This window comes from Diaphorina citri, unplaced genomic scaffold (genome assembly GCF_000475195.1).
Source record: "Diaphorina citri unplaced genomic scaffold, Diaci psyllid genome assembly version 1.1 scaffold2174, whole genome shotgun sequence".
Classification (NCBI taxonomy): Eukaryota; Metazoa; Arthropoda; class Insecta; order Hemiptera; family Psyllidae; genus Diaphorina; species Diaphorina citri.
This window is the reverse complement of record NW_007379599.1, coordinates 16150-27811: the sequence shown is the minus strand read 5'-3', so window position 1 is coordinate 27811 and position 11662 is coordinate 16150. Positions and strand designations below refer to the sequence as shown.

Here is an 11662-nt window from a genome sequence, read left to right as displayed (position 1 = left end):
CAAGGCTCTATAGTAACTTTACCATATGCGTTTTTGGGCGGTTTTTCGGGTTTTAATGGCGGTTCCGCAATGTGGCTCGAATTGGTAGCAAATAAGCGTGTAACTGTCGACGTATGGTTTAAATTTCAGGATGCGAGACTGGCAAGAAAGCTCTCTCCCAAATTGTGCTGTCGTTGCCTGTCTGCTCTGTGTGTCGGCGTGCGCCTGGGTTACCGATTTGTTATTCTTCGTATTATGAGCAATTTTGTCATAGGTACAGCCAAAAAATTGACCTCGCACTTTTTTTCCAGGTTAAAAACGACCATATTTTGTTGGGTGCAATTAGGAAAATTTCCATTCGACCAACAGAAATGCCACCTGGTGATGGATAGCTGTAAGTAAAAATTTATTAATCCAATAGGTACCTACCTACATAGATCTTAGATCATAATGAGTGGGGGACATCCCTTGATCAACGTTCAATATTATTTTCAATTTTGTGAAGCATAATGTAGTAGGTAGGATCTCTCATGATGGCAAGTAAGAGCTTTACCATCTCTCTAACATGTGTTTTTAATTCATCCTCTAGTTAATCACTTAAATGATTTTAAGAATGGTTGACCTTTTTTTGAAACAATAGATTTACCAAGAATTGTGGTCCTAAATATTTTGTAGAAATAATACGAGGGTTTATGATGGTGACGTTCAGACCAAAATCGGTTAAGTGTAGGAACTATTAACCCCAAATTTCAAGGATCGACGCGTGTCTTGACTCAAGGAATTCAAATTTCATCAAAATCGGACCAGGCAATCGCGAGTTATAGCGAAAAAACAAACACATAAACATCTAAACCGGTCGAGTAAAAACGTAGACCTTCACTTCGATCCGTCAATAATGTAAAGGTATGTGTGTATTTGTTTTATTAGGGCGATATAATGCAAGTGAGCTCTTACTAGAATGGGATTCTCATCCAGTGACCATACCCCCCAGTAAACCTTACCTGACAGAGTATTCTCTCATGGATACTGTAACACAAGTTCAGGACCAATTTGCAGAACCTTCAGCTGTAGCTATTTTTTTTTATTATTATTATTATTTATTTATTATTATTTATTTTTATTTTTAAAAATAATATACCTGTTAGGCTCAATACCCGAATTCGCTCAATGAGCGAAAAAATAGCTCACTCCGCAAAGTAAAAAATGCAAACTGCTCATTCCCCGAAATTCGGCATTTGAACAAAATATGTAATTAGCTCAGTCTGCGGACTGGATTTATGCAAAAGCTAAATGGCCGAAATCCGCCATTGAGCACCAAGAGAAAGATGGCTAAACTGCTCACTCCGCGGAGTGGAAAACACGAAATGCCAGACTGCGGATTGTGCGCTCTGAAAAATGCTCAAACCCCGATCTAATGGTATACTGCGGGACTTGAACCCCTCGTAACTTTTAAACGGCTTGGAATTTTGAATTCTTATAAAGGTAGGAAAGAGCCCTTGACAAATTTGATGGTGATGTCAAAATTCAGGTTCGAACTCCAGCAGTTGCACTTTTTGGATAAAAGTCGTCGTTTCTAGAGAAATTCAAATAAGAACCCCTATTTTTTATTTCATTTTTGAAATCTACCTACGTCGAATTTTATGGGTACCTAACGAAATAATCTTTTGCTAATATTGGTAAGTGGTAAAAGTTACAAGGGGTTCAAGCCCCGCAGTATGTAAGATCGGGGTTTGAGCATTTTTCAAAACGCACAATCCGCGGTCTGGCATTTCGTGTTTTCCAATCCGCGGAGTAAACAGTTTAGCCATCTTTCTCTTGGTGCTCAATGGCGGATTTCGGCAATTTAGCTTTTGCATAAATCCATTCCGCGGATTGAGCTATTTACAGTTGCTCAATTGTCGAATTTCGGGGAATGAGCAATTTGCATTTTTTACTCCGAGATCCATTCACTCATTCACATTTCACATTTCACACACTGATCGCTCTATCTCTAGAACCACAACACCTATAAAGCTGAAATTTGGTAGGAATATTCCTTTTATGGTCTAGGTGTGCAATAAGAAAGGATTTTGCGAAAATCTAAACCGATCCTGAGATATGATCAATTTTTGATCGCTAAAATCACCATAAGAAATACACAGAGTGCAGAGACTGCGGGAGAGAAAACTTGCCACTACCGTTTCCATAAATACCTTCGGGTTAAATGGTAATGCTGAACTATTATCCAAGGATGGCGATGGTTGATCAGGCGTGTTGCCTAAACCGATCCTGAGATATGATCAATTTTTGATCGCTAAAATCACCATAAGAAATACACAGAGTGCAGAGACTGCGGGAGAGAAAACCTTTCCTCGCTCGCCATGTTGGCCCGTTCCCTGCACTTGTCGTGAATATCATCCGATTTTTTTCTAGTGTAGGCATTGAAATTTAAATGAGTTAGTGTGGACCCGGCATATGAGTGCAACCTCCAAACTTGTTGATATAGGTAATTTGAGTTTTCAACAGGAATTCAAGGTTCAACTTCTCCTGCAACTTCATTGGAAAGATCCCAGACTAGAATATCGCCACTATGCTCCTCACATAACCGAGATGGTGGGGGAGAGAAACTTTATTCAAAACATATGGACACCTCACATTTATCTGACCAACGAGCGGGACAGTCTGGTTCTAGGACTCTACCGCCGGGACATGTTAGTCTCTATACTACCTGATGGAGACATGCTATTTTCTACCAGGTAAAAGGGCTGTATTTTGTCATCCTGCTCTTTTTTTCAACAGGTACTTTTTATTAGGTCTATTTTTGATATTCATAATGGACAATAACAATAGAATAAAACATTAGTGTTTGAATGAAAACAAATAAGATTTAACAAAATTTCAGGAATAATCAAAGCTACATCATACCCCGATGGACTATTTCTAGTATGTGCCAGGATATGGTTTTGTTTTTTAACAAAATTTCAGGAATAATCAAAGCTACATCATACCCCGATGGACTATTTCTAGTATGTGCCAGGATATGGTTTTGTTTTTTTTTTTCATTTCAGTGTGCAAGTAGAAGGTTGAAATTATGACAGTACGCAAGTAACCTACAGCCAAAATCTGGCCTCTAAAAAGATGACAAAATCACTTTGGAAAAAGAAGTTCTTTTTTTTTTGGTGAATCAAAACTAGGTTCCTCAGCCTGAGATTCTGGAAAACAACTTTATGACAGTACGCAAGTAACCTACAGCCAAAATCTGGCCTCTAAAAAAATGACAAAATCACTTTGGAAAAAGAAGTTCCATGGCCCAGCTGTAACAGATACCAATCATTGTAAGTAAGTACTGTACTAAGTATGTATGTATCTACACGGAGAGTCTTGAAAGATGCACCAATCGATTCCTCGTCAAAAGTTCCATTAAATAGAATGCTCAGTAGACCCGAAAAGTTTATTGGGGACTTTTATTGGGGCAAAAAACTGATTTTACGGGTTAATTTCCTATGGGGCACTTTTAGGTTGAAAACCCTTAATACTATATAGTCGAAATCCGTCGCTTCGCTCTGGGTTTCTCCTAGTTAATTATTAAGGCATGACCGTGTATGTAGGAAATAATAAAAATAATATGGTCGCGCTTCGCGCTCCCGAGGCTTCACCCCTGAGACCTACTAGCGTCTCTAAATCTTATTTCGAAGAAATGAAAACTAAAAGTGCCAGCCTAGTTAGCTTAGTTGGTAGCGCATCTGTTAGAGGGAGAGAGACCATCTCTTGAATGACAAATGAAGTTGAGAGAGAGAGGGAATGAATTTTACAGACATGCTTCAAAGTGACCCCAGAGTTTTTTTTTTTGTAAGTTCTTTGGTAGGAGGGTGGGTAGCTTTTCCAGAAAGATATTAAGCTATTCTCTCTTGAGTTTAATATCTACCTATCGATTGTCTAGATTTTCTAGAACTCTAGAAAACCGTAGAACTGCTCGCAGGAAATCTTCTAGTGTATAATACCTACATAGTTGTGCGAGTATGTTCTATTTTGGCAAATAAAAAGGCCTTTGTAAACAGTTGTTGTTCAATAGATCAGTTGCGCTTACTTGGGTGATGTTTCAAAGTCATAGAGCAGGAAAAATGAGGACCAACGGAATTTTTCTTTTACGACTTCTAGATCCTGAGGTAAATCGATTTAAAAAATACCGGTAAATCGTGAACTTTGACGTCACGGCATACGCTCCCGTAGGCGATGACGTCATAGAGCAGGAAAAATGAGGACCAACGGAATTTTTCTTTTTCTTCTACGACTTCTAGATCCCGAGGTAAATCGATTTAAAAAATACCGGTAAATCGTGAACTTTGACGTCACGGAATACGCTCCCGTAGGCGATGACGTCATAGAGCAGGAAAAATGAGGACCAACGGAATTTTTCTTTTTCTTCTACGGCTTCTAGATCCCGAGGTAAATCGATTTAAAAAATACCGGTAAATCGTGAACTTTGACGTCACGGCATAAGCTCCCGTAGGCGATGACGTCACATCAAATGTCCCAAGCAAAACTCCTTCGCAGGCAACACATTAATGTGTTTGTGCGCTTCCTATCCTGTCTTCCTTCTCTCTTCGATTTCGGGACGATAAGACCATAGCAGTTACAGTTCCCTCTGTCAAACCTCTTAAAATAAGTGAGAGGAAATATTAAAGGTAGGAAAAGTTTTGCGGGCCTTAAGTTTGTTCACTGTGTATTTCCCTGGGTAACAAAATTTTACCAAATGTCAGCCCAAAGCAATCACCCTAGCTAGGGCTGACTGAGAGGCTGACATCTGAACACACGGAAAGGCGAAGAAGATGATATGATGAAAAGAGGGTTTTGCAGTTGACATTTCAAATTTCAATGTCTCGCATTGTTCCAGCATACATGTATAGTTCTCTGACTCTGACGTTCATTCTAAATAGACAGTATGGATTCTACCTGATGGATTTCTATGCACCTAGTATTCTCCTGGTTTGCATTTCATGGGTATCCTTCTGGATGGCACCTGATGCCGTACCAGGTAGAACTATACTGGGTAAGTGATATACAGGGTGCCACCCCTGAAAACTCGAGAACCGTTTGAAATTAGGAAAAAGGCTGAAACACGTATTTCTTTATTTTAAAGGGGGACTTATTTTTAGTTAATTTCAATTTTTCAGCGCTATCAGGGGCGGCCCCAGGGGGGTCATCTTTAAAATCTTAAACGAGAACCCCCTACTTGTGATAAATCATATCAAAGGTCTTAAGGAACGTAGTACTTTAGTACAAATTTGAGATCGATCCGACAACCAAAGACGGAGTTATGGCCTATGCAAAATTTCATTTCTCCACGTTCTCCCGCCAATAGGGGAAGCACCAAAAATGGGAAATTCCTCGAATTATCGAGTGTTGATTTGTGCTTCGAATAGGTCCCACTAACAGTACAGGAAAATTAGATATTGACTTCGGAAAAATTAGTAACAAAGATTTCTCTTCGCCAAAAGCTTCGGTATGTGACCCTGAATCATGGCTCAAAAGTCCCCTAAAATCCCCTGTACGCTTGACCGCTTTTTCCGCCAAAAAGCGTCGCAAAAAGTGAATTTTTAGTTTTTCTAAAATATCTCGCGAACCGTTCATCCAACGAAAAATTGTATTCCGAGACAAAATGTAGAGCATAAAATTTTAAACAGTCCTTACAATTTTTTTCTATCACCAACCATAACGGAGCAGTCACTTCGCCCGTTTGGCCGCCAAAAGCGGTTTATGTCCAAATCTCATAAATATCCATTTCTGATCGACTTTTTTTCGAAATGAATTTATTTCATTCCTTAATTCCCAGCCGTTTCTGAGATATAAGCGTGGTTCGCAAATCACGAACCACCCTGGACTTTTTTTCGAAATGAAGCATCCAAGAGATAAATGTTCTGAGCAAAAGTTGTTTGCCCAAAAAACCGAAAAGCAAAGCGACTTTTTTTCGAAATGAAGCATCCAAGAGATAAATGTTCTGAGCAAAAGTTGTTTGCCCAAAAAACCGAAAAGCAAAGAAAAAAAAAATGGTTTTTCGGGGATTTTTTTCACATTTTCTCACACAAATGAGCACTGATCTTGAAATTTGTCGCGACGACCTATGAACTCAGAGCGAGAAAGTTTAACACTTCAGTCGATAATTTTTAAGACCCGTTTTAGCGTCACCTATGTTAAGCTACGTCGAGCAAGGCCAATAAATGGATGGGTGAACTTAAAGGAATAAAGGGAGAACGGGCTCTAGACAATTTCAACGGGCTTTCCACAATTTCAAACAGGCTCCGAGAAAAACAATTTGAGCAAAAATTTTGGGACACCCTGTATATTTATTATCGCCTATGGTCTATATATTGTTTCTAGGAGCAAGTACAATGCTGACATTCTTTCAGTTGGGTATCGAGACAGGCAGTTCTTTACCCAATGTTTCTTACATTCGTTCCAATGATGTTTGGTTCTTCGCTTGCACGGTGTTCATTTTTCTCTCTCTCGCAGAGTTTGCTTTCGTCAACACAATTTGGAGATACGGGTAATGCATATGTTAGGCTCAATCCCTGAATTCGCTCAATGAGCGAAAAAACCGCTCACTCCGCGGAGTGAAAAAAGCATGATGCTCACAGCCCGAAATTCGGCAGTTGAGCAACTGTAAATAGCTCAGTCCGCGGACTGGATTTATGCAAAAGCTAAATCGCCGAAATCGGCTATTGAGCACCAAGAGAAAGAAGGCTAAACTGCTCAATCCACAGAGTGTAAACATCCAGACCGGGGATTGTGCGTTTTGAAAAATGCTCAAACCCCGAAGTTGAAGAGCCTTGAGTGTATGAGATGTTTGAAGTTAGCTAGAACGTGTTACAAATTACATTGTTAATCTTCGGTCACTTCTTTTATTATTATTGTTTAAAAAATATCTTGTTATCGCACAGTCTTGAGTTACAGGTTCGATTCTTTCCTTATAGATTTGCATATAATTATGAGTAGTCTATCTTGTGTAATTTTTCACGCCAAATCGAATTGTGAAATGATATGTTACACAAGAGTAGGTACATTTCAGTCTTTAAGCTTTGGCTATGAGTAGTATGGGTTCTTTGACTGAGAAATACTGGGTAGATATTATTATTTGTCCTGTATCACATAGCTTTAAGCTTTGGCTATGAGTAGTATGGGTATACCCTAAGGTATTTCTATCATGACTTATGTTGTGTTGACGCTTGATGACTTATTCTTTTTCATACTGAATATGCTGGATATTTTCACACAGAATTATTATTATCATTCTTATTTCCCTTCCCTTTTACTTTTTCGTGACATAATGTGATATTCATAGGTACCTATTTTGTGATTTGTTTTAGAGATCAGAAAGTTCAACTGAAGAAGCCGACTAGCAAATACATACTCAAGTCAAGTGTTCATCCTCACTTGCAACAAGATCAACCTTCTCATAAATTTAAAAAACCTCGGGATGGATTTTACTCTAAAGACAATGAGGTATTTCCCCCACCCCCTCTCTCTCTTTCTTTTAGATAGTCACGTGTTGAGTGTTTATGGAAATTCGACGGAGTTACCTATGTTGGGGGTAAAAAGAGGTGAAACGTTTCAAGTAACATAGGTACATGGCGCTGGTGTGGTGTGAAAATATCCAGCATATTCAGTATGAAAAAGAATAAGTCATCAAGCGTCAACACAACATAAGTCATGATAGAAATACCTTAGGGGGCTTAGGGTATACCCATACTACTCATAGCCAAAGCTTAAAGCTATGTGATACAGGACAAATAATAATATCTACCCAGTATTTCTCAGTCAAAGAACCCATACTACTCATAGCCAAAGCTTAAAGCTATGTGATACAGGACAAATAATAATAATAATAATATCTACCCAGTATTTCTCAGTCAAAGAACCCATACTACTCATAGCCAAAGCTTAAAGCTATGTGATACAGGACAAATAATAATATCTACCCAGTATTTCTCAGTCAAAGAACCCATACTACTCATAGCCAAAGCTTAAAGACTGAAATGTACCTACTCTTGTGTAACATATCATTTCACAATTCGATTTGGCGTGAAAAATTACACAAGTAAAGACTGAAATGTACCTACTCTTGTGTAACATATCATTTCACAATTCGATTTGGCGTGAAAAATTACACAAGATAGACTACTCATATATGCAAATCTATAAGGAAAGAATCGAACCTGTAACTCAAGACTGTGCGATAACAAGATATTTTTTAAACAATAATAATAAAAGAAGTGACCGAAGATTAACAATGTAATTTGTAACACGTTCTAGCTAACTTCAAACATCTCATACACTCAAGGCTCTTCAACTTCGGGGTTTGAGCATTTTTCAAAACGCACAATCCGCGGTCTGGATGTTTTCACTCTGCGGATTGAGCAGTTTAGCCTTCTTTCTCTTGGTGCTCAATAGCCGATTTCGGCGATTTAGCTTTTGCATAAATCCAGTCCGCGGACTGAGCTATTTACAGTTGCTCAACTGCCGAATTTCGGGCTGTGAGCATCATGCTTTTTTCACTCCGCGGAGTGAGCGGTTTTTTCGCTCATTGAGCGAATTCAGGGATTGAGCCTAACATATGCATTACCCGTATCTCCAAATTGTGTTGACGAAAGCAAACTCTGCGAGAGAGAGAAAAATGAACACCGTGCAAGCGAAGAACCAAACATCATTGGAACGAATGTAAGAAACATTGGGTAAAGAACTGCCTGTCTCGATACCCAACTGAAAGAATGTCAGCATTGTACTTGCTCCTAGAAACAATATATAGACCATAGGCGATAATAAATATACAGGGTGTCCCAAAATTTTTGCTCAAATTGTTTTTCTCGGAGCCTGTTTGAAATTGTGGAAAGCCCGTTGAAATTGTCTAGAGCCCGTTCTCCCTTTATTCCTTTAAGTTCACCCATCCATTTATTGGCCTTGCTCGACGTAGCTTAACATAGGTGACGCTAAAACGGGTCTTAAAAATTATCGACTGAAGTGTTAAACTTTCTCGCTCTGAGTTCATAGGTCGTCGCGACAAATTTCAAGATCAGTGCTCATTTGTGTGAGAAAATGTGAAAAAAATCCCCGAAAAACCATCAGTACTTACTTACAATGATTGGTATCTGTTACAGCAGGGCCATGAGTAGGTAGGTTGATATCTACTTAGTACAGTACTTACTTACAATGATTGGTATCTGTTACAGCAGGGCCATGAGTAGGTAGGTTGATATCTACTTAGTACAGTACTTACTTACAATGATTGGTATCTGTTACAGCAGGGCCATGAGTAGGTAGGTTGATATCTACTTAGTACAGTACTTACTTACAATGATTGGTATCTGTTACAGCAGGGCCATGAGTAGGTAGGTTGATATCTACTTAGTACAGTACTTACTTACAATGATTGGTATCTGTTACAGCAGGGCCATGAGTAGGTAGGTTGATATCTACTTAGTACAGTACTTACTTACAATGATTGGTATCTGTTACAGCAGGGCCATGAGTAGGTAGGTTGATATCTACTTAGTACAGTACTTACTTACAATGATTGGTATCTGTTACAGCAGGGCCATGAGTAGGTAGGTTGATATCTACTTAGTACAGTACTTACTTACAATGATTGGTATCTGTTACAGCAGGGCCATGAGTAGGTAGGTTGATATCTACTTAGTACAGTACTTACTTACAATGATTGGTATCTGTTACAGCAGGGCCATGAGTAGGTAGGTTGATATCTACTTAGTACAGTACTTACTTACAATGATTGGTATCTGTTACAGCAGGGCCATGAGTAGGTAGGTTGATATCTACTTAGTACAGTACTTACTTACAATGATTGGTATCTGTTACAGCAGGGCCATGAGTAGGTAGGTTGATATCTACTTAGTACAGTACTTACTTACAATGATTGGTATCTGTTACAGCAGGGCCATGAGTAGGTAGGTTGATATCTACTTAGTACAGTACTTACTTACAATGATTGGTATCTGTTACAGCAGGGCCATGAGTAGGTAGGTTGATATCTACTTAGTACAGTACTTACTTACAATGATTGGTATCTGTTACAGCAGGGCCATGAGTAGGTAGGTTGATATCTACTTAGTACAGTACTTACTTACAATGATTGGTATCTGTTACAGCAGGGCCATGAGTAGGTAGGTTGATATCTACTTAGTACAGTACTTACTTACAATGATTGGTATCTGTTACAGCAGGGCCATGAGTAGGTAGGTTGATATCTACTTAGTACAGTACTTACTTACAATGATTGGTATCTGTTACAGCAGGGCCATGAGTAGGTAGGTTGATATCTACTTAGTACAGTACTTACTTACAATGATTGGTATCTGTTACAGCAGGGCCATGAGTAGGTAGGTTGATATCTACTTAGTACAGTACTTACTTACAATGATTGGTATCTGTTACAGCAGGGCCATGAGTAGGTAGGTTGATATCTACTTAGTACAGTACTTACTTACAATGATTGGTATCTGTTACAGCAGGGCCATGAGTAGGTAGGTTGATATCTACTTAGTACAGTACTTACTTACAATGATTGGTATCTGTTACAGCAGGGCCATGAGTAGGTAGGTTGATATCTACTTAGTACAGTACTTACTTACAATGATTGGTATCTGTTACAGCAGGGCCATGAGTAGGTAGGTTGATATCTACTTAGTACAGTACTTACTTACAATGATTGGTATCTGTTACAGCAGGGCCATGAGTAGGTAGGTTGATATCTACTTAGTACAGTACTTACTTACAATGATTGGTATCTGTTACAGCAGGGCCATGAGTAGGTAGGTTGATATCTACTTAGTACAGTACTTACTTACAATGATTGGTATCTGTTACAGCAGGGCCATGAGTAGGTAGGTTGATATCTACTTAGTACAGTACTTACTTACAATGATTGGTATCTGTTACAGCAGGGCCATGAGTAGGTAGGTTGATATCTACTTAGTACAGTACTTACTTACAATGATTGGTATCTGTTACAGCAGGGCCATGAGTAGGTAGGTTGATATCTACTTAGTACAGTACTTACTTACAATGATTGGTATCTGTTACAGCAGGGCCATGAGTAGGTAGGTTGATATCTACTTAGTACAGTACTTACTTACAATGATTGGTATCTGTTACAGCAGGGCCATGAGTAGGTAGGTTGATATCTACTTAGTACAGTACTTACTTACAATGATTGGTATCTGTTACAGCAGGGCCATGAGTAGGTAGGTTGATATCTACTTAGTACAGTACTTACTTACAATGATTGGTATCTGTTACAGCAGGGCCATGAGTAGGTAGGTAGATATCTACTTAGTACAGTACTTACTTACAATGATTGGTATCTGTTACAGCAGGGCCATGAGTAGGTAGGTTGATATCTACTTAGTACAGTACTTACTTACAATGATTGGTATCTGTTACAGCTGGGCCATGAGTAGGTAGGTAGATATCTACTTAGTACAGTACTTACTTACAATGATTGGTATCTGCAAAGGAGGTCCACGGAATCAAAAATTGTTGAACGTCGGACGGCAAGGTGATTGTGCGAGTTGAGAGAGGAGATGGTGTGAGCGTGCGTATAGTGGTCAGAAGAGGCAACGCATTAATGTGTTTGTGCGCATACGTTTCTGCGCAGTTCTTTCTGCTCCTCCGCTAGCGCGCTTGCATAGTC

At 39.1% G+C, this 11662-nt stretch overlaps 1 protein-coding gene across 1 annotated transcript in view; it reads left to right on the top strand.

The window, feature by feature from the left end:
- The first annotated feature begins 274 nt into the window (after window positions 1–274).
- LOC103518386 (glutamate-gated chloride channel alpha-like) overlaps window positions 275–11662 on the top strand; it is a 16321-nt gene continuing 4933 nt past the window's right edge. The window contains exons 1-6 of the mRNA XM_008483448.3: window positions 275–373; window positions 907–1050; window positions 3279–3293; window positions 4853–5008; window positions 6337–6502; window positions 7323–7458. Of these exons, the coding sequence (XP_008481670.1) occupies window positions 364–373; window positions 907–1050; window positions 3279–3293; window positions 4853–5008; window positions 6337–6502; window positions 7323–7458 (627 nt within the window). The 5' untranslated portion in view covers window positions 275–363. The remainder of the gene's footprint in view (window positions 374–906; window positions 1051–3278; window positions 3294–4852; window positions 5009–6336; window positions 6503–7322; window positions 7459–11662) is intronic.